The 25,329-nt window shown below is 42.7% G+C and overlaps 1 protein-coding gene and 1 long non-coding RNA gene across 2 annotated transcripts; one reads left to right on the top strand and one right to left on the bottom strand.

Moving 5' to 3' along the window:
- The first annotated feature begins 257 nt into the window (after nt 1-257).
- LOC104287969 lies at nt 258-1,821 on the top strand. The gene is made up of 2 exons (XR_717905.1): nt 258-467; nt 1,210-1,821. It is a non-coding gene; the product is annotated as an uncharacterized LOC104287969 (long non-coding RNA).
- Nucleotides 1,822-2,771: 950 nt separating this feature from the next.
- LCT (lactase) lies at nt 2,772-23,972 on the bottom strand. Its single transcript, XM_009886688.1, has 20 exons — nt 23,309-23,972; nt 21,342-21,371; nt 20,748-20,812; nt 19,967-20,050; nt 18,887-18,989; nt 18,138-18,208; nt 17,687-17,713; nt 17,639-17,652; nt 16,635-17,322; nt 15,601-16,246; nt 13,041-14,600; nt 12,443-12,711; nt 11,699-11,989; nt 10,434-10,632; nt 9,517-9,719; nt 9,044-9,153; nt 6,183-6,317; nt 4,889-5,112; nt 3,751-3,987; nt 2,772-2,980 (listed from the first exon to the last, which is right to left on the bottom strand). The coding sequence occupies exons 1-20, from the start codon at nt 23,970-23,972 to the stop codon at nt 2,772-2,774; spliced, it is 5,829 nt and encodes a 1,942-aa protein (XP_009884990.1).
- Between the last annotated feature and the right edge of the window lie 1,357 nt (nt 23,973-25,329).

The following is a 25,329-nucleotide window of genomic DNA, read 5'->3' as shown; positions in this document are numbered from 1 at the left end:
GAAACACAGTAGCTGGAAACATTCATTCCTTGGCAGCAAAGCACCTAGCTCTGCACATCAGCCTGCACTTCTGGGGAAAGTTGAGAACCAAGAACATGTTCATGTGGCCTTCAGACCCTCCAGACACCCACCCAGATCTGTGCACCCCACGTGGGAAAAACAAAGGCAAGGCCTGCTTCTAAATTATGGATGAAGTACTCTGTCTACAAGAGCACAACTTTAATATCTGACTGGTTTGCTTTATGTGTTCTTGTCCAGGCGGGAAGACCTGCTACTTCTGTTGTTCAGGCTTCAGGCAGTGATCTGTGGAAGTTCTTGGGCACAATACTTTATCCCCTCTTAGCAGTTTGGAGATTTATTAGCAATTTCCTGTTCACGAGTCCACCCCCCTCACAGTCTACTGTGAGATCAGCTCATCAGCAAGACCATTCAAATCCTTCAGCATCTAGCAGCGCTGAGCAAAGCAGGTAATCAAAACTGTTCAAGGCAGCTATTTCTCAAACTGCTTGTGGAATCATTTACAGCATGTAGTGGGGAACTGAGCTGTATCTGTCTTAACTGCCATCTTCTCTTTGCAGTTTGTGGCCATCACCCCTTCCATCAGGTTAAAAGGGATAACCTGGTGGCTGGTAAACTGCATCGTGGTTCTGACTAGGATTTCTTAGTTTTTACATATATGATTATGCAAGATCCATGTTGTTTGCTTCAACTTGCAATTAGTAGAAAAAGCATTGTCTTGCAGTCATTTATGAATAGGGAGTTCAGCTGTAACTACAAATGTGGGCTTCACTTGAGCTGATACTGTTTGGAAGATAATCATTGTGCAAATTGGATGTTAGATTGTTATGGTATGGTTCTGCAAGAAACTCAAGCAACTGAAGTCTGATTTTGACAGTTAAGGTTTTGTGTTGCCTAGAGAATGAGAGATCTGCTGTACCTGGAGAGCCGCTGGGCTGTTTCGCGTGAAGCAGCCACATATCGCTTCAATGACAGGGGCTTTCCAGGGGAAATGAGATTTTGTCAGTTTGTCTAACTGCCAAATGACAAATTTTCAGCTGGGTATTGCTTCCCAAGGAAACAAAAGGCTGAAGAAAACTATTATTGGGGATAAGAGAAGGAAGGATGTATGATTTGCATTTACTGCATTTGCTTCTCTTGTGTAATTGTTACTGGGGAAACTGTCAAACCTCACTGTCATTTGTACCCTAGGCAAGCGGTCAGGAAACGAGTAGTGGAAAAGCGGGGAGAAGACTTCAAAAAAGAAGGCAAAATATATAGACTGAGGACTCAAGACGATGGAGAAGATGAAAACAACACTTGGAATGGAAATTCTACACAACAAATGTAGCTTTGACTAACTGCAGTAATCGCTGTCTGGCTTTTTTTTTTTCTTATTTGATCTAAGTCAACTAAAGCTTCTGGACAAGTGGGGCTTATTTTACACTGACTGAATTACTTCATTCTTTTCCTGCAGTGGAATATGGAATAAAGTCACCGAAGTCAGAAAAATCAAGTGGGCATAGCTGAGACCTAGAAGCAAAGAGTTAAAAAGACTGAAAATCTCCATCACCTTTCATAATCATTACCCTACTCCCAGAGAAAGGCACTTTTTAATCTATAAATATTCTGCTACATAAATTTAAGGGCCATGTATTAATAGAAAGGTCATGGTAGGCAATGACTGATTAAAATGAGGGTTTCAGAAGCACTATAGTAGCAAATCAGGTAACTAATTTATGTTTAACTTTTTTCTTGCTTCTGCAACTGCAAGCAAAATCTTGTAGTTTTTAATTCCCCAAGCACTCAATAAACTATTTTCCAGAAAACATAGCTATCTTAAAGTTCCTCTGAAGTCTTTGTGTCACAAGGAAGTGAGCAGTTAGGATCATACACTGAAATTTAAAATATAGCGGACAAACTTTTTGTTGCGGGTTAAATGACATTACTCAGGAGTTGTTCATGTTAAACTCTGAAATAGTGTTTTAGGTCCAGGTGATGGCACAGGAAGAAAAAAAAAATGGGTCTTTACCTCATAAAACGGAAATGTTGTTAGCAGCAGGCTGCAACATGAGCCCGGAAGCTTTTTTTGGAGGTGGGGTCATGGAGGGATACCTACCTTCCCTCCCCCACTCCCCATACTGGGCATCTCATTGTTAGAGACCTCAATATTACAGGTGTTCTGTCCTGCTTTGGATTCCTGGTTAAAGGAGATAATTACATATCACACTCTGTTCAAAGGGGAAGGCATAGTACTAGGGCTACTTCCATTTTATTTTTTTAATAATTTATGGTACATAATTAAAAAAAACTGTAGATGAAATAAAGGAAATCTGTGCAGTAGCTGTAATAGAACATTCAGTACATTCTCCTAGCCTAGTTCTCACCAGTATAGACACTAACTTGTCTTAAAAGCACTCAAAAGCAGTAGAGCTGCTAGGGGCTGCTCTCGGGTCCCTTGAAGAGACCTGCATCATCCAAGGGGAGATGATGAGGTGAGAACAGATGAAAGTTCAAGTTCAGAATCCTTACGCAGATAGGAACAAGCAATTTAATTTTTGTCTTTTAAGAAATCAAATTAATAATGCCTGGGGAGAAAAGAGACAGTTGCCATAGGAAAAAAATTTCTTTTGTATTTTAAAGTTGGTAAGCAAACAACAAAATGATGAAGAGTCACAGTTGCAGTAGTTTGAGCAGGTTTCTTTTCCTAGTGCTACAGGCTTTTTTTTTTTTATAAAAAGCAAAATAAACAAACACTTTAGCAAATGGAGGCTTTACAGTTTATGAAGTTCCATGGGTGACCGCTTATGGGATCTCTTGGATACCTTTCCATATTTAAATGCAAGAAGAGCCAAGCCCAGTGCTCCAACTGCAGAAAGAGCAAAAAGCACATACAGTGCAATTTCTGCACTATGTGATGTTAAATCTAATCCCAGAAAGTGCACGCTGTCAGCTGGTTCTGGTGTGGTATCTGTTGGTGTCACTGTCCATGGGAAAACAAAAAGAAAGTATTAGTAAACAGCTTGGGGGCAGCTCTGTCACATGTGTGTGTACACCACTGCTTCCTGCCTTGTACAAGGCTTTACACGTGGCGATTCAGTACTCTGGCAGTAGCTGTAATTCTTAAGGATCGGTGACTGACACAATTCTAGCTCAGAATAAAGGCACAACTGAGGCTTATAGTGTAACTCCCGAGACTCCAGGAGCGGCAAGCATTCTCAGGCAGCTGTGGACATACCAAAAAGCTGATAAAAACAATTATTTAAAACCACAACACTAATAGTAGGTGCTGTTCAAAGTCCTCCTCTAGCTCAGAGAAAGTAAATGACAAAAGAATCAGTATTTCCAAAGGCTTATCCAAAACACAGATTCATGTAAAGTATTAGAAATTGTTTAGAAAAAATGATGTGGGAATCCTGAATGTGTATAGTTTGGAAGACATCTTAGGCAGTTCTGTTAAGTTATTCCATTCTACTTTTTTCTGATTATTTGCTGCATTTTGGAAACAGGCATGTATCGCGGTGCCATCGTGCAAAATTCAGTCATAGTTCTGGCTTTGCATGCAGAAGACTGTTCCACATGAGTGTCTTCAGTCTTAACAAAGACTGATGGTTAGTCAGTGCTCTACTGGAGCCCTTAAAAAGAATATTGCAGAAGATGGTGGTGTCTTTAAAGACTACAGATTATGGAAATATTTTGGGATTAAAATCAGATGTGCACACACACAAGCACAATTTCTGCTGCATCGCTTACCTTCAGGGTCCAGGTCCAGACAGGGATGTGGGCCTGTCGCTGGGTCTGGAAACCCATTGCAGTTTATGATCTGCGAGTAAAACCTGGCAGAGGCCTTGGGGTGCCGCGGCAAATTGGGGTCTGTGAAATTCACGTGATATAACCCAAACCTTTCATCATAGCCCACTGCCCACTCAAAGTTGTCCATCAGTGTCCACGCGGTGTAGCCTCGCAGGTCGACACCATCGAGCACAACGGCTGTTACCAGGACCAGAGAGAACAGGTTAGTTTGCAGCCAGGTGACAGGAGGCATCACCACCAGGCCAGCAGTGGCACGAAGATGCTCCAGGATGTTACAGAGCAGCTGAGTGCCATGAGGTTATTGCTGCTTCGGCCCGATTGGTTTCACCATGTCCCCACTCCCACCTCTCTTGTGTTGCCTTAGCTCAGTTGTTTTGATGTAGTTCAGCGGCCAAGTTACAGCTAACAAGCGACTAGGGTAGCTCAGTCAGCCTGCTGGTACTGGAAACCACTTTTCTCTGCCTCAAAAATCAAAGCTTTTGATAAACAAAGGTTTAGGAACAGAGAAGAAAAGCCATCAACATCCAGATGTTGCCTAAACAAGTGTTTATGGGGCCTTGTTGCTAAAAGGCAGTAAACAAGCACTTTCTGAACATCTGGCCAGCAGCTCCCAGTACGTTAGAGAAGCAAACTGAAAAAGCCCTTCCCCGACGTTGCCTGGCCATTACTGTAATTAAAACCAGTTTGGGGGTTGGTTTTTCCCTGTTTTTTTAAGAAGATGCAGATTTCAGACACAGCAGGAGTCAAACTAGAAGTCAAAATAGGTATTCATCAAGTACCTTCTCTTGCCAGATGCAGCTACACAAGGAGGCTGCAGTTACCCTGCTGACCCTGGTGGTTGCTCTTTCTTCAGACCACCTTTCCCTGGCAAAGCCGTGGCTGTCCACGGGCAGTTTCTGAGAACCCCAGAGGCGCTCAGAAATGGACACGGGGTAAACCCATGTGAGTGGGTAACTTGGGAGCGTGAGGGCAGTGGTCTTTCAGCTCTTCACAACTTGCTTTATACACATCAGTCTTGTGGGGAGACACTGCTGCTCTCTAGAGGTTTGGAGAATCAGATTTAAATAATCATTCCTACCTTTCAGTGCTTCGTTAATGTAGCTCCGATAGTAATGTGTTCGCCAAGTGTCATTGAGGTCTAAGGCTCCCCTTTCTGAGACCCCGTTTTCAGTCACGTAGATGGGAGGGTCGTTGTACTCCTCCTTTATCCATCTCAGGAGTTTTCGGAAACCAAAGGGTGTCACCTTTAGCCAGAAGGAACCAGAGTTGAGCCAGCTGCGGTCGGTTACTGAAGCTGCACCCCTGTGGAGGAGGACACAGTGATGAAGGGACCAGTCCCAAGTGCCTGCCGCTGCGCCTGGCACCCCGCTGCCGCAGGGCTGAGAAATACAGCGCCAAACTCTGCAGGAAACTGAACCAGAAGTGACGTGGCAAGCTGGTAAAAGCACAGCAGGATGAAGTGGCTCTGGTGCTCACCAGTCTCTAGAAAACACTTCTCATACTTTGCTTTACAATCATATTCTGCATAAAAGACCTGTGGCTGAGGATGTGATGATGTTAACTCCTCGTCTTTGTCCTTTGACACCCTTTGTACTGTTCAACGTATAATGCAGTGCTTGAGCACACAGATTTGGTGTTTACACCTGCTCCGGGGCTGAGCCCAGTGTCCTACGGGGCTAAACCACAGGGACTGGGATGCAGCAGCAAAGAGACATTTTAATAATTTTATATATTCTCTGTGGAAACATTTCAGAAAACAGCCGATGTTCACCCCTGTGTGTGGTCCCACCATTACCTTAATTCTCATCAGAAAAACTAGTCAGCTCCTACTGTTCACCTTTTGAAGCTGGGGAAAGAAATTGGTATCTAAATAAAAATCTTGACTTATGTATACTTAACCATGAAGTGATTTAGCTATTTAGGCTTTGAACTTATATTTGCCTGATGTGGTGAGGGAACTAACAAGTCTTTAACAGAAGATGGAGCGGTGTCCATAAACCAGGATAATCTAGCAGTTCAATCTGCAGATTGGGGGCAGGAAATACAATAAATACTGCTTATAGCCGATCCCAAACCGCTGGGAGACTCACAAGTGCAGATTCTTTCCTTTAGTAGATCCCCTGATTTTCTTTGTTTTGTTTTAAACATTCATGTTTATCATCAGGTCTGTAAAAAAAGGGCCGTTGCTGGGCTTCTGTGAGAGTAACAGTATCATCACAGAGACTGCTTGGGGATATTTTCGCTATTATTGATTATAACAACTTAAAATAATTGTCTCATGGCTTTATTTGCTATCAGTTTACATTGCTCAGTTGGCCCAGGCTCCAGGTGCACATATTTTACTTGACCTGTAATTTATGTTCATCTCTTACCTATCAGAGTCATAGGACAGAACACCAGCAGGATAGTTTACGTTGTATGTTAAAACTGTAGTATAATGATTTAGACCAAAGTAGTCATATGTGCCTTTAATTCTTTGCTTTTCACTTTCAGTAAATTCTGGAAGTCTGCAATAGAAAACAGAGAAAAGCATAAACCCCTTCAAATGTAGGTCAGGATTTCCCCTTCTTTTTCTCCCCAGTCACATTGTATAAACTCAACTAAGCTTTTGCTAGAAAATGCAATTCATGCTGCCTGATCTAATGTTCTCCGAGAGAGGAACGGACATTCCACTGACCAGAAAAGAGACATCTGATGGCTAGAGGCCCTGCTCATGGCCAAACAAGAAGTTAGTGGCAGAAACAACCTCAGTGCAGAGCTGCTGCCAGGCTCTCGGGTCCACCAACCGTTAAGTAACGCTTGTTCGGGAGCAGGAAACAAAACTAAAGACGCGGCTGTTATTTACCAGTTCTTCTCTGCGTTTTATCTTGCTGTGCTTGAGCTCAAAAGTACTTCTAGTCAGAGCAGTCAGAAACTCTTTTGCCCTAAGAGCATCAGTAAAATGGACACGTGATATTCTTCCCTTTAGACCCGGGTTTCTTCCCAACTGTCAGATCCAAAAGGGTTAAGTTTGCACAGGGTCTGCCTTCACTGCCCCAGTTTGTTGAATATAACATGAAGGTGTCTAAAAGCCCAAAGGAAAGGGGAAGGAAGATATCTAACAGATGTATATATGAAAAATACAGCTCAAGAACCTTAAACTACACTAAGCAACCGCTTGTTCTTCAAGTGCTTCTTCGTAAGCATGTTCACATTGGGCAAGAGGCTCTGATGCAAGGATATAAAGTAGCTATGAGCATGTGTCAGGACAGTGCTGATAAGAAATGTTGGAAGCAAACAAGCTCTAGAACAGGAAAAAAGAAAATCAAAGAAGGTGAATGTGGGGCACTTCTGAAATGGTGACTTGGGGACCTGCTCTAGTCTTCAGCTGGATGACCAAGGAGGCACGTGGAACACAGTGGCTAAGGCCCCCAGTCATGAACAGATGCAAATAGCACAGGAGATGTGCAACACAAAGCTGTCCTCGGTGGTGGCAAGACTTCACAGAGGTCCCTGCCTTAGAGAGTGGACGTGACAGCTTGCCTCATTGTTCCTTAGAAGACAGGAAAACAGTGTGTGCCCAGTCACAAATGTGGTGGGAGGAACCCACGACTACCAATTCAGTTGTCATGTGCTCACCACATCCCTACGGAGACCCAGAGCTGCAGTGTTCACGAGTGACCTGTCTCAGCCCACCATCCTGTAAGAGCATGACTAGCTCTGACAGAGGGAAGCACGAAATGGTGCCTCCCAGCAGCCAGTGATATGCAGAGGGTCCTGTCCCTGCTCAGGAGAGCTGTCATGAGCCCCTTCAACACACACTGCACTGCTGCTTGCATGTCCTGAAGGTGCAGGCAGCCGTCTGTGCTAAGATGGCTTGGAAGGGCTTCACAGCAGCAGGGGAGCAGGCATCAGCTACAAGAGGAGCTTGTCTCTGTGTGGCAGCAGTAGTTGTACTTGGTAGGTCATGGCAGAGGCTGATCCAGGGTTGTCTCATAAACTCTGGCTTCTACACAGGAAACAATAAAAACTTCTGAGCTTTCTCCCTGAGAAACACATTCCATCCTTTGAACACACACCGTGTGTAACGCTGGTATCCCTGTACCAGTACCACAAGCACAAGGGGAGGTACCACGATCCTTCTGGAGGAACACAGGAAAACCCAGGAGAAGCCGGTAACTAGGCTCTGTGTGTGAACTCTACTAGTCCCAAAGTGCTTGACTCCCTTCAGAAGAGAGGCCTCCTCAGAGAAGAACCTCCCCCTTTGGGATCTGCAGCCCTAAATGGAGTCAGGAACATCCAGGGTACCCTGGAGCAAGGAGCGAGGTTTCAGCTCTCTTTTAGCCAGAACAGGGAGAAAATCCTCCTGTGAATTAGGTCCCTAGGCAGCCCCCACTGAAAATGCAGCCAGTGCTCCTGGCAATTTGGTGACGCTTGAGAGCTTTCAGTCTCACACTGAGGACAGGACTTCTTCCCCAGATGGAGATGCTCGGACACGTTATCTCATAAAGCAGCACACAGCGGCTTTGCTGTCTTATTAATGGCAGCAACTGCCAGACAAGAAATAATGTGTCTTAAAAAGTGCCTAAGAATGCAAGTGGTTTAGGCACATATAATAGCATAACTTGAATCTTGAAGAGACCTGCCATTGCTGCAGAGCACACCTGACTCTCCCACCATCTCCCTCATTTCAAAACAAGTGGGCTTTCACATTTTCAGAGAAGAATGATCAGGACTAGCCCCAGATCTAATATACCCCATTAAATTGCTATTAAAGTGAAGAGGGAACAAAGAGCTTTCCTTATACGTGCCTAGAAAGAGAGAAAAAAAGGAAACCATTCACGATGGAGCACTGCTACCACAATAATGTTAGGCATAATAAATGGGAGTGGAAAATAAGAAACGTAATTCAGAGGGACCAATGAGTTCCCAGAGCTCGAGTTCAGTACATAGTTTCAAGAAAAGCTAAAACACATGTACCATGGTTGTCTGGTAAAGCACCGCGTCTAATGCAGAGCGTTTACTGTATCACTCTGAGCTGCCAACTTACGACCCCAAAGATATGTTATATTAGTAGATCTAGTTTGCAAGAGAGGTAAAGACAGGGAACAGGCAAAATGTATTCTGTGAGAATACAGTAAGATTTTTTTACAGTAACATTGCAATAGAATCACTGAAGTTTAGCACTTCTGTCAGAAAAGCGGGTTTCAGCACAGCAAGTAGAACAAAAGCAGGTATGTGCCTGGGCTCTTACCGGGATTTCTTGAGACCCTGAGCCAGACTGCGTTCCCGAATCCTTGTTTTCATCACTTCATTATAATCACCGTTTTTGAAAATGGGATGAGCAAACCAACCTAGAAGAAACTAAGCCAGGAAAAAGGGAGAAGGATAAATTATGTATCAAAACAGGAGACGTAACCATTTGTCCTTCATGTGCTGCTTTATAGGTAGTACCTGAATTTATGGTGAAGAGGCACATGGGGATACCCAGGGATGCCCATATGATGGCAGTAAATTTAATAAGCTTTTGTTGCTGCCACCATATTTTGTCTCATTTCTGTTGCATACTTCATCAGCCACCAGAAGAGGGTGATACATTTCCTTGCAGTGATAACTCTGGCTCACCATTTTCTTTCAGTAAGATGCTAACCTGGGTTCTGGGCATCTGCAGCACCCAGAGAAGGGGTGCCACCATGAACAAACCCAGGAGGCAGGGTGCCTCCGTACCTGCAAGTACCGTTGGGCAGCTTCAATGTCCTCCTGGTTGTGTGGGTTCCTTGGCTCTGCCCAGTCAGAGTTGATGGTGATAGAGATTAATCCTCCTTGTTTTGCCCGGTAGGTCTCATTGTAGACGTGCCAGGCTTCTGCGTGGGCCTTTATTAAGTTGTGCCCCACCACGTAGGGGGCTCGCCCTGGCCGAACAGAGATGCCTGCAGAGACAGTGACAGCACAGACAGTGGAGCAGTAGTTCCCAGCTTTCTCGTCAGCTGCTTCCCAGGTTAACCCAACACCCAGGACACCCAGAACTGCTCGCTAGTAAATGAATAAACGTGCAGCACCTGGTGCCCTTGGGCCCAGCCCTGGGCTGAGATCGCAGCTTTGGCAGAGACACAGCTGCGGTGGGCAGGCTGTGCAGGACCCTGCACTGCCCCGTCCTCCCCTTGCAGCAGGACATGGGCTGGTTCAGCTCTCTGCCCTGTGCAGGGCTGTCAGTCCCAGGAACAGGCTGCTGCTGCCAGTATGGAGAGCAGAAAGCTGTGTGTTCAGGCCAGCTACCATCCCTCCTCTTCCCCTGCTTCTGCCTTGCAGCTGAGCTTGGCCCTCCTCCAGCCCTAACCCTTCTCTGCAGTCCCTGGAGCTGGTCTGGAAATGGGGTCTGCTCCAGACAGCAAGTGTAATCCGGAGGTTGCAGAGGAGGGGTGGATTGGAGGGGCGGAAGAAGGAGGATGGGTTTTGGAGGAGACAGGCAAAGGGAAAGAAGAACCTGTTCACCACACCACAGCAGTCCAAACCCCATTTATCCCCAACACACCGTCTTCCTTGCTCTACCTTTGCAAGCCCCTAGCGTCTACCCTGCAGCAGCATAAAACAGAGCTGAGCCTACAGTGCTGTGAAGGCTCTGAGGTTATGCCCAGCAGTCTTACCCGGAGCAGCTGTGCCAACGCCGTAGCCGCAATATGCAGTGTTGTAGGGTTCATTGAGGGTTATCCAAAATTTCACTTTATGTCCCAGTCTCTGGAAAAGGAGCTCGGCATATTCCTTAAACCTCTGAACTATAGTATCGTTCTCCCACCCACCAACGTTCTGCAGCGCCTGTGGGAGGTCCCAATGATAGAGGGTTACCTGTGGGGAAAGACAGCAAGAGAAAGGACTCAACCAGTAACTCTTACTTTTGGAAATAAGGACAGTAACCCGGCCTTATTTATGAACATAAATATACTATGCTTTGATCTACAGCTACCTGTTCCTAATGGTGTTTGATTTTGTAGCGATCACTCATGTACTCAAATAAAATACCTTTTTGCCAGTGTTCCAGTTTCTTTAGGACATGGGGTAATGACTCAAACTCTAGGGACTGCCTGGTGGTAAAGATGAAGCTTTTACCAAAAGCCACCACAACCTTGTGATAGCAAGAAGTCATCAGTGAAGAACTGCTGCACCTGCACTGACTGATGAAATACAGTCCAATAGAACACCTGTTTGGGCTGGTACATCCTTTGGACCAGTCTAGACCAATGCCATGGAGGTTCAGGTTTGCTCAGGCGTGATCTGATGGTTGTGTAGATATTCCTGGGTTGCCCCCTGTATGGTATGCATGCACAGGTATGCAGCATTTGGTGCAGCCATGTGCACTCCCTCCTCATACCACATGGTTTGGGGAGCACAGGGACAGCCAGCAGTGGGGAAGCAACAGGCAGAAGCGGAAAAAAGCTACATGTGTCCAGGTCTATGGGGACGGGTCAGATTCACTCAGCTGCTGAAAGAGCTGATTGATGTAGTGGTGAAGTCACTGTCCATTATATGTGATAAACCATGCTGATCAGTGGAGTTTCCTGACCCCTGGGAAAAGAATAATGTTACACCCGTCTCCAAGAAAGGCAAGAAGGAGGATCCTGGGAATTACAAGTTGGTCGGCCTCACCTCAGTCTCTGGAAAGATCACTGCGTAAGTCCTTGTGGAATCCACTTCCAAGCACGAGGGACAAGAAGGTAATTGGAAACAGCCAAAAATAAGGTTAATTTGATCTTTCTGGGTAGTAATTTCTAACATATCACTATATTCCCATTGTATTTGCTTATGCAAAAAACATGTTTCCTTGCAGAACACAATGAAAGACAATTTCTCTGTGAAGGAGGGCGTGGATGGTAACACACACATGCTCTGAGCTATAGTTACCGGTTTTAGTTACCTGAGGCATAATGTTAGCTGCCAGCAGAGCATCGATAAGCCTTTCATAGTAGTTCAGTCCCATTTCATTGATGTATCTGGTGGTGCCATCTGGGAGAACGCGGGACCAGGAGATTGAAAAGCGATAGTGAGACACCTTGAGGCTTTTCAGCATTTCCACGTCCTCCTCAATCTTGTGGTAGCTGTCACAGGCTACATCTCCAGTGTCATCATTGCTGATTTTCAAAGGAGTGTGTGAAAATTGGTCCCAAATGCTAAGTCCTTTTCCATCTGCTCTCCATCCTCCCTCAATCTGTAATTGAAGATGGCGGGGTGGGGGGGCAATTGTTAGTAAATCCCAAATTTAGGTCTTGGCCTAGCAAAGATTTCAACCTGCTAGTCTTTGTGGCACCACACAATACTTCTTTGACTTATCAGCTTTAGACTAGAAATATCAATGGTTTTGCTGTACCAAACTAGTAAGACCCCTTGAGCCTCCATTAGCAAAGTACAATGTCACAGAACAGGCATTGTTTCAGTTCACCTGCTGCTCCCAGTTGGCTGGCTCTTGTGAAGCCCATGCTGCTGTCTCAATTCCTGTGGTATAACCATGCCCTTAAATATCTCCAAGTTCCTCCCTTTTACAGCATTTGTTACACTAACCCTCAATTATGGTAAAACCTAATGTTACAAAAGATGTAGGTGTCTCATCCGAAATGAATTAACTGTCCGCAGATACTTTAAGAGTTCATCTTGGTTTCCTAACCTGATATGCTGCAGTTGCTACACTCCACCAAAAGCTCTTTGGAAACTCTCCATATAAAAATTCATCTTCTTTTGGCAATGGGATACCATTATTGCGGATGATTTCTGCATAGTACACAGCAGAACTCTTTGGGGTTCTTGGCCTGTTGGGATTGTCAAAATCAACCTGGTGCAATCCAAATCTTGGATCATAGCCGTTCAACCATTCAAAGTTATCCATAAAAGACCAGGCATTGTATCCTTTCAGATTAACTCCATCCAACTTGTAAGCTGAAAGACCAGAAACAAATGGAATAGCATCAGTAGTATAATCGCACGTTAAATGAACCATAAGAGACTCATATGCAAGCATATACACACTTCTGGCTTCATAAAGTTGGCACTGGTCAACTAAGATCATTAAGAGACTGTTTGGAGGATACAAAGTATCCGGTCATGCAAAGGAGATCATAAAAAGAAACACTATGCTTATATTGTGTTCTGAATATTTAAAGACTGATATCAATCACTTTTAAAAACCACTCTTTAGAGGAATAAAGTAACCAGAAATCTAGAGAGGAGATACACAACACCAACAGAACAAAAACAAACACTGGTACCTTTTAAAGCTTCATCAATATATGTTTTGTAGTAAAATATCCTGGTACTGTCATCAATATCCGATTTGGTCTTTATCCCCACCCCATTCTCAATTATGTATATTGGGGGATTTCCATATTCTTCTTTGATCCAGTTCAGTAGCCTCCTCAGCCCCCAAGCCACAGCTCGATGGCCAGTTATAGCTGAGGATGGCCAGGAGCTGTCAACCTTTGTTAAAACTTCCTGGTCATACTCGTAAGAGAAGGGCTTCAACCGTGTCGTTGCATGGGTTACAATTTTGGAGGTGTAGGTGTTGAAGCAGAAAACATCAGCCGTGCCCCTGATGTATTCACGCTCCTCCGCTGTGAAAACCGGTAGGCGAGACGATGGCAGGTTCTGGAGTTCACTCCTGTTCCCAACTTTCCACTTCATAACCTCGGGGTAGTCTCCGTTTTTGAAAATTGGGTGTGTGAACCACCCCACCAAAAACTGCAGGTACCTGTCTGCAGCTTCTATGTCCCTGGGGTCGCTTGGTGTCTTCGGCTCAGCCCAGTCAATATTGGGACACAGAGCAATGACGCCTCGCTGACTCGCTCTGTATTTGTCATCATATGTGTGATAGACCCTGGCGTGAGCCTTCAGTAAGATGTGGGCAACCCTGTAGGGAGCACTGCCAGGGTCATTGACATTGGGTGGAAATTCCCCAGTGCCATAGCCAACCCAGGCAATGACTTGGGGTTCATTGAACGTAATCCAGAACTTCACCCTGTCCCCAAAGGTCTGGAAACAAAAGTCCGCAAAACTATCAAACAGGTCAATCAGCATGCTGCTCTCCCAGCCACCAATGTCCTGGAGAGCTTGTGGCAGGTCCCAGTGGTAGAGAGTGACGATTGGAGTGATGTTGTTTGCAACCAGTCCATCAATGAGACGGTTATAGTAGTCAACTCCGTGGCTGTTTATTGAGTTGTTCCTTCCGCTGGGGAAAATTCGAGACCAGGACAGGGAGAAACGGTAGTTCTTTACCCCTAAGGCTCTCAGCAAGTAAATATCTTCCTCCACCTTGTTGTAGCTATCACAAGCTATATCTCCAGTATCATTATTCTTTATATTCCCTGGGACATGGGTAAAGTTATCCCAAATGCTGGGTCCTTTGCCATCAGCATCCCAGCCTCCTTCTATCTGGTAGGCAGAAGAAGACACACCCCATGTGAAGTCCTCTGGGAATGTCCCATAAAAGTATGTGTCCCTTTCGAAGTCTGTTTGAGATGAAAACTTATGCCAGACAACCTTTGCCTTGGAGGGAACTTCTGATGCTGGTAAATTTGGCAACTTTGATGGCATGGGTAGGTCAGACACCACTGGTGTAGAAAATCTGTGCAAGGCTTTGGATGGGAAACCATTTTTTTCAATAACACTGGAATAGAAATAAGCAGATGCCTTGGGAGTCCTTGGTCTGTTACTGTCTTCAAAATTCACATGATGTAGCCCAAATTTTAGGCTGTACCCCTCTGGGCCTTCAAAGCCATCAACCAGGGATCGAGCAATATATGACCGAACATCAACTGTGTCTACTTTTACCGCTGTCACAGAAACAGTACAAGACATTGTTATTCATTTGAACATTTTCTGAACACAGCATAGCACAGCGTAAGCACCACAACTAGGGGTAACAGTGTGATAAGCCAAATGCCTATGAATGCTGATGGGGTCTTTTAGGCAACCTCCTCACTCAAAGCAATTAGACTATCTGGCAAGTAAAGCAGTCAGCACTGTAACGGGAGCTGATCAAATGCTTAGTGATAAAAATGCATGAGAAAAGAAATATTAGTCAAGAGATACTTGAGTACAGGACACTTGTGCCACTGGTATCCCTTTCTCTGTGTTCTTTTTTCAAGCACAATTCATCAGCTTAGGTATATGGTGATATATATGGTGATCACCAACCTATCTAATGCAGCATATTTAATAAAGTTTTCCTGACAGTATTGATTTGTGTATCTCAGGACAGTATCAGTCAAATCTCTATTTGAAATCTCAAATCTCTATACCTGCCCAGAACTTCAGTCACTAATATTATCTTTACAGCAACTGATAAGCAGTTTGCAAAGATACAAGCATACCTTGACCCTTGCCCAAAACGATTGAGATGATAGATACAAGTATCTCCTTAAAAATTCTAACCTGAAATGGTACAGGATGCTGTCAGTTAGATCTGCTTAATCAGTAAAGACATTGTTCAGTCCTGATCTATGAGACCTCTGTAGGCAAGATTCTGTCTGCAGGCAAATCATCTTCAGGGGAACTGAATTATAAAAACACTGTTCTTGCAGAGGGACTGACATTAAGGTCTAGGTTCCATTAATCCATGTATATGAAAAATCTATTCCCATATCTAAACAAAAGGGAGACTTCCATATCTGGACACCAGATAGGCTGAAGTATGTGAGGTCACACTTCATACACAATAGGCAGCTGACCTATCACTATGCACGTGGTGACATTCTAAAGCTAACCACCGTGGAAAAGACAGAATAACTAGTTGCCATTATTAAAAAATAAATAATTCAAATTTCTCCATACCTTTTAGAACCTCATTAATGTACTGGCGGAAATAATCCACTCTCAGAGTGTCATTGATAAGATCCTCTGTGTCTTCTGTTGGCATACCGTTTCCTGCTATGTAAATTGGGATCTTTGTGCCTGTATACTCCTGGGAGACGAACTTCAGCAGCCTTCTTAATCCCCAAGGGACCACATGGATCCAAGAAGAGGCTGCCTGTGGCCAAGAAGGATCTACATACAAGGAGAAGTTACCAATGCCCTCGTAGCTTGGTGTGCAGGTCCCATTAGTCACAGCACTGACCAGGCGGGAAGTGTAATGGGAAAGACCAAAAAAATCTGCAGTCCCTTTCACCCAGGATTTCTCCTCTTCTGTAAACAGAGGCAGCTGTGTGACTGTTGTGGAGCACTGCTGGTTTACTTCCTGGATCTGAGCCTTCAGAATATCTGGGTAATCACCATTAACAAATATAGGGTGAGCAAACCAGCCAAGCATGAACTGGAGGTACCTCTCAGATGCCCTCACATCCTCAAAGCTGGTTGGATTTTTGGGTTCAGCCCAGTCCGAGTTCAGCACCAGCCCGACCTTTCCCTGCTGCTGAGAGCGGTATTTGTCATTATACAGGTGCCAGACCTTGGCATGAGCCTTGAGTATTGTGTGAGCCACCTGGGGGCAGAAAGCAGAGGAATATGTGACACACTGCTTTGCACAGAGACTCTTAAGCATTGAGTTTATTGCCATGTGAGAATGTTGTCTCCATCCAAAAAAAGAAACATTGACAAAAAAATAATCATGGGCAGAGAGTGCAGTAGGTTTTGGAATAAACAGAAGAATCTGGCTATCCACCAACACCAGCCTTCAGAATAGAAAAATAAAATGAAAATATCTAGTACCCACTAACTAAACCATTTTTTGCAAGTATCATAAATCTAACAAGAAAATAGTTGTCTCAGATGCCACATTAGGCTTGAACATAGCTATAGAACAGAACCATCAGAGGAAAAAAAACACAACAATGGCCACTGCAGGATCCTAGTTATTCTTGTGTTCCTACCTTGTATGATGCTACTCCAGGGTCAGTGATTCCTGGAGGATGCTCTCCAGTGCCATAGCCAGCGTAGCTGACAACCCAGGGCTCATGGAAAGTAATCCACAACTTGATCCGATCCCCAAAAGTGGAAAAGCAGAAGTCTGCATAGTTTACAAAAGCATCTATGATACTGTCATTCTGCCAGCCACCAAGAACCTGAAGAGCTTGTGGGAGGTCCCAGTGGAACAGAGTCACCATGGGCTCAATGTTAGAGTCTAGCAACCGGTTAATTAATTGGTTGTAATAATCAACACCCTTGGAGTTGATGGTTTTGTTAGTGCCAGCAGGGAAAATTCTAGGCCAGGACACAGAAAATTTGTACAGCTGAGGATGAAGACCCCTAAGCAGGTAAACATCATAGCTGGTTTTATAGTAGCTGTCGGATGCCACATCTGCTGTTTGGTTCATGTAGACATGACCTGCATGCCCGAACTGATCCCAGATGCTCTCTCCTTTCCCATCCTCTGCCCAAGCTCCTTCAATGTTAAAGGCACCTGTGGATGTGCCCCAGAGAAAACCACTTGGGAAAGTATCTTCCAGAAAAGAATCCCTCTCCAAATCAGACTGTTTAGCAAACATTTCCCTAACTGTTTGGTAGGAGGAGCGAGGGGCATGAACAGCATCTGGGTTCTCCTGTAGAGTATTTGTTTTGCTGGAAATAGAATAAAAAGAAGTTAAAATCTCCAAGGTGGATGCCAGTGACACAAAACTTGTAAACACAGAGGATAAAAGAATTGTTTGCTTCCTATTCACCTCACATAAGTCACTCAGGGTACAGTTCCTTTGCCACCTGATCAATCCAACCTGCTGCCATCCAGCTAGCAGATGAAGGTGGAGTGCAACGAACTAACTGCAGAGCAGCTCAAGAACTGTATGTCTAATGCATTTCTTTGCAGGTAGAGTCTCACAATTCAGTACAGCTATGTCAAAGGTGCAAACAAAACCCTTGCAGTGTGTAGCAATTTCACATGCTAAAACCGCTCTCATGAGTTTCCATAGGATAAGCCAAAACTCACCAATCCTGCTTCTGTAATCCTTAGCATCTCCTTGCAAAATGACATCTGTAGGCACAATTGGCTTCTCTTCTAGGGAAGTCTATTGTATTTTATTTTATTTTATTTTATTTTATTTTATTTTATTTTATTTATTCATTTTTAACTGTTTTGCTCTTGAAAAGAACAGCAGCCTTGGAGAATGTACTTGTTACTAGTGGCTTGAAGGTGCAATCCGGGTAACCAAGGATGAGAGAGTGGAAGAGGATTACATTGCCTGTAATAGTAGGATACAGGATTGCCTGTAATAGCAAGAGACTGGGCTCAGCAGAAGGGCATTCCTTGCCAGTCCTTTCAGCAGTGAACAGCAGACTTTACTACTAAAACTGTCTTGTGTCTGCCTGCACACAGGTTTCTAGAGGTCACCATTTTATTATAGTATGTGATTTCAGGGACAAAAACTGTACCTTAAAACATGAGATGATGAGAAGTCCAGGAATTCATTAACATCATACCCAATCATACGTGTCTCTTCTTTATTAATAGCTGAAAACAAATAAATGCTAAGTATGGACTTTTAGTCACAACTCAGATGCCATGGACTGCATGACACTACTTGTACATACAATTTCACCTTTAGAAACAAGGTGCTTTTCCTAACAGCTATTTTTCTAAGATCAAATATATTGGGTTTTAATTAGCTATTTATAATTTCATGTTTAAAATTACAGAATCATAGAATCATTTAGGTTGGAAAAGACCTTTAAGATCATAGAGTCCAACTGCTAACCTAGCACTGCCAAGTCCACCACTAAACCTTGTCCATAAGCGTCACATCTACATGTCTTTTAAATACCTCCAGGGATGGCGACTCAACCACTTCCCAGGGCAGCCTGTTCCAATGCTTGACAACCCTTTCAGTGAAGAAATTTTTCCCAATATCCAATCGAAACCTCCCCTGGCACAACTTAAGGCTGATGAAAATGATGAAAAGCTTTGGGGTATTTTTCCTGCTTCCCCTCCTCCCTTAATTTTAACTCCCCCTCCTCCCTTAATTTTAACTCACCATCCACCCTTAATTTTCCAAGAAAGCTATGAAAGAAACCATAAAGTTATTTCATCTAATAGCAGAGGTCTGGACTGCACAATTTTGATTTTCCTCTATAATTTGCCATGCAGAGCTTAGCTAAAAAACTCTCTTCCTTCTTGAAATATGTCACTCACCTGTGGCAATGGCAGCTACTGATATGAAAGGATTCTCTTCCATGGAACCACAGTCAAGGAACTTTAGACTAAAAATCAAGATGTCTATGTCCTTCCAGACATTCTGCAAAACCAGAAGTCAGAGACTTGTATGAGAAGTAGCACCAGCCCACGAGTAAAACCATACTCTTGGCATTTGTTGCTTTTAACACAGAATAGGAAACACCTAGAAGACTGAGAATCGATTATAAAGTTGTCCAAAGTTAAATTCATAAATCGACACCGTAGGCATTAAATACCACCCACTATTTTTCTCTGATCCAAAAAAAGCCCAAAGCAAATCAAAGCATAAACCCCAGAAACGTTCAGTGTTCAACCTCTCACTGAAAAGGCACAAGGAATTATGTCCTTTTTTGAAAGTTTACTTGGTAAGGATTTGTTGCCACAAATGTTTGACCCACTTCAGATTTTTAGGTTAATTGAAGCATGCTGAGACCCTAAAGGGAATGAGTCACATGGGTAGCTCCTTATTGTGCTATTCAGTTGCTGGATGACTCTCATCTATTTTAAGAACGCAATTCACTATCACCGGTTTAATATCAGATACTAGTCTATAGCATCACTGACGTTGTTGCGGCCATGTGATCTAATCCTTTCACAAATTCATCCTCATTAACATTTCTAGCACTGCCTCTACTGATGAGGAGTTGCAAAGTTTGGTAGTACCATTGCAGAACCCATGCTAGAATAAAACAGTGTCTTTTGGTGTAAAGGTATTGTTAGCTTGACAGCTAATCAAAGACTCAACATGTGAAAGAGAAGGTTTTTCAGTCCTGGACAAAATAATTATGCCATTCTGGTTGTTAATACATCAATAACGAGCATTGACCAAGATGATCCTTTCCAACACTTTCGAACACCTGTTTTTAAGTCAGAATAACAACAGAGAAGTAAGTGAGCAGTATGCAGCTGTTTCCTAGTGTAGCTGTTGTCTGAACTCTACAGCAAATCAGTTAGACATGCATCAAGAAACACGAAATTCCCCTTCTATTTATGGTCTGTTGTCTGCTGCTATAATTTTAACACTGTGCATAATGTTACCTGGAATACACTCAATTTCTTGTAGAAATCTGTTTCATTTCTGCAACAGTACTGAAGGCTGAGAGACAGGAAGTCTACCGAATCCTGGAAACAAGAAAAATAAAATAATTATCCTGGATGGAAAATGTATTTTTTGCAGGTATCACATGAAAAATATGTAAAATTGTAAAATGTTTGATGCCGATACATTGCTGGAGTAAGAAGTCATACAGCTATATGGGACCCATGGGGTGGATACTGTATGGGAAGATGCATTTTGTATCTCTCCTTCTAAACAAAGTAAAATTTAAACAGCTAAATTAGATTCTAGGAGTGTTTTATGAATTTAATATTAAGGATTTACAGTTGATTTTTGAATTAGTAAGACTGAAGAAGTCTGTGATTAATCAGACAGAGAAACCTTTGCAACTATGTGATTCAGGTAGGCCTTATCAATAATCCTTTGGGGAAAGGTCACTTGAGAAATCTTTAATCATTCCAAACTACAAGTGTTATCCCCCTAGAAGTTATCATGTTCAAGGGAACAGATCATATTCTTTTATTAAACCAGCTGATGAAGTTGGAAAAAAGCTGATAAGCTTTCAGTTTATTTTTCAGTCCAAGGTTTTCTTCTAGTTTAGTCAGCTCATTTAATACAACATCTTTCCCCTCCCTACAAACCACACCTTGCTTATATCCTTGAAATGTCATGCCTACAATATTCCTTACCCTATTACTAAATTTGGAAGGATTGTGAATACAAGCAAAAAACCTGCACTGTCATTTGTTCACTACACCCTACATCAATATCCTCTAGGTGAAGACGACTAATAGAGGGTTTGGTCTTTACAGAAAGGATGTCATCGTCTTTGTAGAGATTATGTTCTCCTCATGTTGTGCCATCCCTGTGCAACTAGGTCGCTTCTAGCACAGCTCCATCTGTGTTTTAACATAATAAGCAGATTTTTTCATAGCAGTTATTTGAAATAAAGTATTTCTTTGGTGGTGCATTAAGTAGACTTGCAAAGAAAATAACAATGGGTACACTTTTTGCAGACGCCTTGTCATTTAAGCATGTATATTGCTAAATTTGCCAATTATGAGATCAAATATGTCTCCATACATCTTAATCAGTGCTCACTAGCCAGGAAATGATGCTGAAGTAGTTTTTAAAATCAATGAGCTTCACATGATCAAACTAATCAAATAAATAAAATTTACCAAATTGGTCAATTTGCTAAAATTTTATATAACTTGCAATATGTCACTTGATCCTGCATATAAAAATGAAGTTAAATGAAATCAAATGTATACCATTTTGGAAATAATTTCTATTAAGCAGTTACCTGAAGAGAAACTGAAAGAAATTCTGATGAAGCACTATCCAAAATATGACCTATTCCTAAAGCAACGGACAGCTTTCCACCTTGGAAAAAAAAAAAGAAAAAGAGGCAGTCTATTAGTAGTGTGCTAAGGACAAACAAAATATTTCAGTTCACTTCAGTTTTTTTTAAATCAGTTGCAAATTTTTGAAGATGTGTATCATCATACAGACCCTAGGTAGCTGATTTCAGAATACCCACTACAGTTTCAATGCAGAGTTGAAGGTAGAAATTCAAAGGTGGAGTTCAAAGAGTCTTTGTCAATAAATCTTGTGTTATCATGACAGCTCAAAACCATTTCAGCACTGTTGTGTGCAGGAAGGTGGATCTGAATACAGCTCTCCAGTGGGTGTCCTTCCACTCCATGCATATTATAAGTAATTTCTTTAATTTTTATGCCTTTGTGGTGGTTCTACAGTGGTTATTTTTTTTTAATCCCTTCTGTGCTGGATGCTGATGAGATGCTGGGACACGGGGAATCTGGGGGGACAGGTCACATGGGAGGGAAGCTGGGCAACTTCTAAAGTGTGAACTGTACTGCAAAGTATTTCTGACAAATGCAGGAATTAAAAATAAATAAATTAATTAAAAATTTGAAAAAAAAGGACTTGGCCAGCTCCACCAGTTGTCTGCCTGGGCCAGATAAATTCCTAGCCCAAAGACAGCAGACCCAAGAGGACACAGCTGCTTAGAAAATCCTGGGTGCCCATCATAGAAGAGGTGAAATTCTCTTGCTCCGTGTAATACAGGTAGAGTTAAGATTTAATTACTTAAAAATCCCAGTGTCTCCAATGTGGCAAGTCAAACAAAGGACATTACAGATTTCACCACACTATTATTATCTCTCAGGAGACTTCTTGTGCCTTGTTTCTTCATGGTTTGAGGTACATTTCAGGAAATTTTTAGTCTTTCCTCTATGGGTCAGGAAGAGATACACAAAAATACATCTACAAAACAACTTGACTGTTATGGCTTTTTAACAGCAAAAAAAAACAAAAAAAAGAAGAGACTGTATTTGAGTAATTTTGAAGCATTTTTAACTGATAATCTATTTTCATTTCAAGCTAAAAAGTAAGTATTTTTTTCATGTTGGTTTATTTAACTGTTTAAAGTTAAATAAAATAATTTCACTTCAATTAAATGAGAAATGTCATTTTAAACCATGATCTGTTTTGTTTAAGTAGATTTTGTCAATACATTTTCAAGGATTTCCACCTTTTGGGTGAAAAGCTGATAGTTGAATTTGACCTGATTCTTCAGCTAGATCTGGACCTCCAAAGCTGTATGCCTTGGGAAAGCATCATACCTTAATGAAAAAGCCCACACCCATCGTACATAAGAGATTATAGCGCAGCCACTGACTGATGGCATGATCTTCCTCTCCTAATTGGAATAGCAGCAATTGCAACCCCAGTTTTGAATGACACTGACATGTGTAATAAGGCTTTGAAAATGGGATGACTGGGCAGGAATCAAAGATTCTTCTTAAGTCTCACTTTTATTATAGAACACATTTAAGGTTTTGTATATGAACAGTATTAGACTACAGTTCACCAGGGGCATCTGCTTATCTTTAAATTAAGAGCACATGGACAACAGGCCTTAGAGAAAAAGCATATAGAGATACTACAATGTTTGGTTTTGAAGTACTAGTTTCTGCTGCTCAAATTAACCGGAGGCTATTTAATACTTTCCTGATGCTTGAAAAATTAAATATAAATACGTGCACATACACATATATATTATCCCCAATTATTTTGGCTATCATTTCAAGTAAAATGCAACTACTAGTAAATTATTAAACAATTATCAAAATAAGCGGTTTGATCCTGTTACTCAAGGATTTCTATGTAATTCTGAGAGCACTGACAGCATATTCACACAGAAATTGCATGTAGCATTTGCCATTTAATCCCATCACAAAATACTTGTGAAAAAGTCATATTAAAAAAAAAAAAATCCCTCTCCCCATTCTCCTTACTTGCCAGCGAATATTTCTTGTGGTAGATGGTGTAAGCTCTTTCATGAGCAGCAGCTAGGGCCTGGGCTCGGTGCTGGGGATCATCGTAAGGCAGGCTTTTGAGAACCTCCGGCAGGTCGCTGAAGGTGAGCCACACATCGACCAGGGGCCCAAAAACACAGAAACTGAACTCTGCATATTCCACAAAAAGGTCAGCAAAAGCATTGGCTTTCCGACCCACGGCCTGTGCGACCACAGCACTAGGGACACGCTGGTGATGCAGAACTACCACTGGCCTGATGTCTGCAGCAATCAGGGTCTCGAGCAGCTCCTGGTAGCACTGTACTTGAGCTTCATCTGGCTTCCTGGCATCCCCCTTCGGAAGAATGCGTGCCCACGGCAGGAAGACTTTGTAATGTGTCACCCCCATCTCACGAAGGTGGGAGAAGTACTGGGGCAGCTCAGAAACCACAAGATCTTGTTGGCACACGTAATCATGGTCTTCAGCCACCGCAGGGCCCTGATCTTCCTTGGGCAGGACTTGGCTCTGCAGATGCCATCGATTTACTAACTCACTGGATAGAGGTCCAGCAATGGCAATGAAATTCTGAGGAAATTCCTCATCTATCCCAAGGCTGGGAGAGACCAACAGAAAGAAGATGACTGTCTTACAAACCAGCTTCATTTCTGGACCTGCTTCAGAAACAGTTATTCCGCACTACTTATATTACAGTAGAAGTAATATTTAACTGGAATTATCTATTACACAGATAAATGTTTCCAGAACTAGCTGACACTGGAATGATAACATATCAGGACCTTCAATTAATAGATGAGCAAACAAATAGGTGAATACAAAAAGCACTGTCAAACAATTAGTTGGAGAAAGGTCATGTGGAATCATTTTCTGAGACGCCCAGGTTCCCCTTTGTGTTTGAACATCAATTGACATTTGCTGATATTGCCTCCGTTTCAGAGGAAGATAAAATAATTAAGCAATGCTTTTCACCTCTTTTTGGCCTTTTTTGGCTTAAGAGGGATCCCAGGACAGCTCTGGATGCAGAAAATAGCAAGAGCAGAGTTATCTGCATTGCTGGGGCTGGGTGCCACCATGGCTCGGGGTGGGCAGGCCAGCAAGAGGCATGTTTGCGCTATAATTCTTGGGTGCATAAAGGAAATCTGAGACATGGCATCTTATCCCCTTGGAAAATGCATCCTTATCCCAGGTAACATGCAGGAATTTGAACAATATAATTTTATTGCTTTCCAAAGTACTCCTTCCGTCAGCCTTGAGAACACGTGCTCTCTCAGCAGAGGGGACACATCCAGATCACCTACCTGGATTGTTGCAGGGAAGAGATAGCTCAACCATGCTATATTCAAATACAGCAAAAGTGAAGAGCTGAGAACATTTACCTGAATCTGCTCTATGTGCTGCCTAAATACAGAATATGTTTAAATCAACTGAACTCAAAATTCTACGAAACTATATTGAAAAGTGAGTTCCATCTCCCAGTTTATTTCCTTTAATAACCAGCTTTTTGTCTAAAGCATACCTGGAACCATCTGAGCAACTTACTGCTCTGTCAAGCAATATTATCTTTAAGTTATAGTAGAAAACATTGCTCAACTGAGTAACTGCTGCTACTGAAATAGCCAATCTTATAGTTTATACAGGGATTGTAATTTGCGTACTTTGACCCTATTTGATTCCCAGGTGGCTCTTTTTTTCAGGAAGCCTTGAAAAGCTCACTGAAACATTGTTGTTCTGAACGACTAAGTACTGTATTTCCCTCCCTCCCCGATGTTTGAATAACAAGTTTGAATAGGCACTTCACAGCACCACCTGCTGCTTATTTTTCAGTAGAGCAGGGTCAACTCAGAAAGAGAACACCCTTCCTACCCTACGAAGCATATAGAACTGGGGAAGAAGCAGAAAAACTACTTAACTTTCTCCATGTGAAATATATTTAGTATCAAAGATTGGGGGGAGAAGACGACGAAACACAGAATGAAGTAGAAACATCTTCCTGTCCTTATTT

The sequence above is a fragment of the Charadrius vociferus genome, unplaced genomic scaffold (genome assembly GCF_000708025.1).
Source record: "Charadrius vociferus isolate BGI_N301 unplaced genomic scaffold, ASM70802v2 scaffold720, whole genome shotgun sequence".
NCBI classification, from domain to species: Eukaryota; Metazoa; Chordata; class Aves; order Charadriiformes; family Charadriidae; genus Charadrius; species Charadrius vociferus.
Note: the sequence above shows the minus strand (reverse complement) of the source record. Positions and strands in the feature narration are given on the sequence as shown.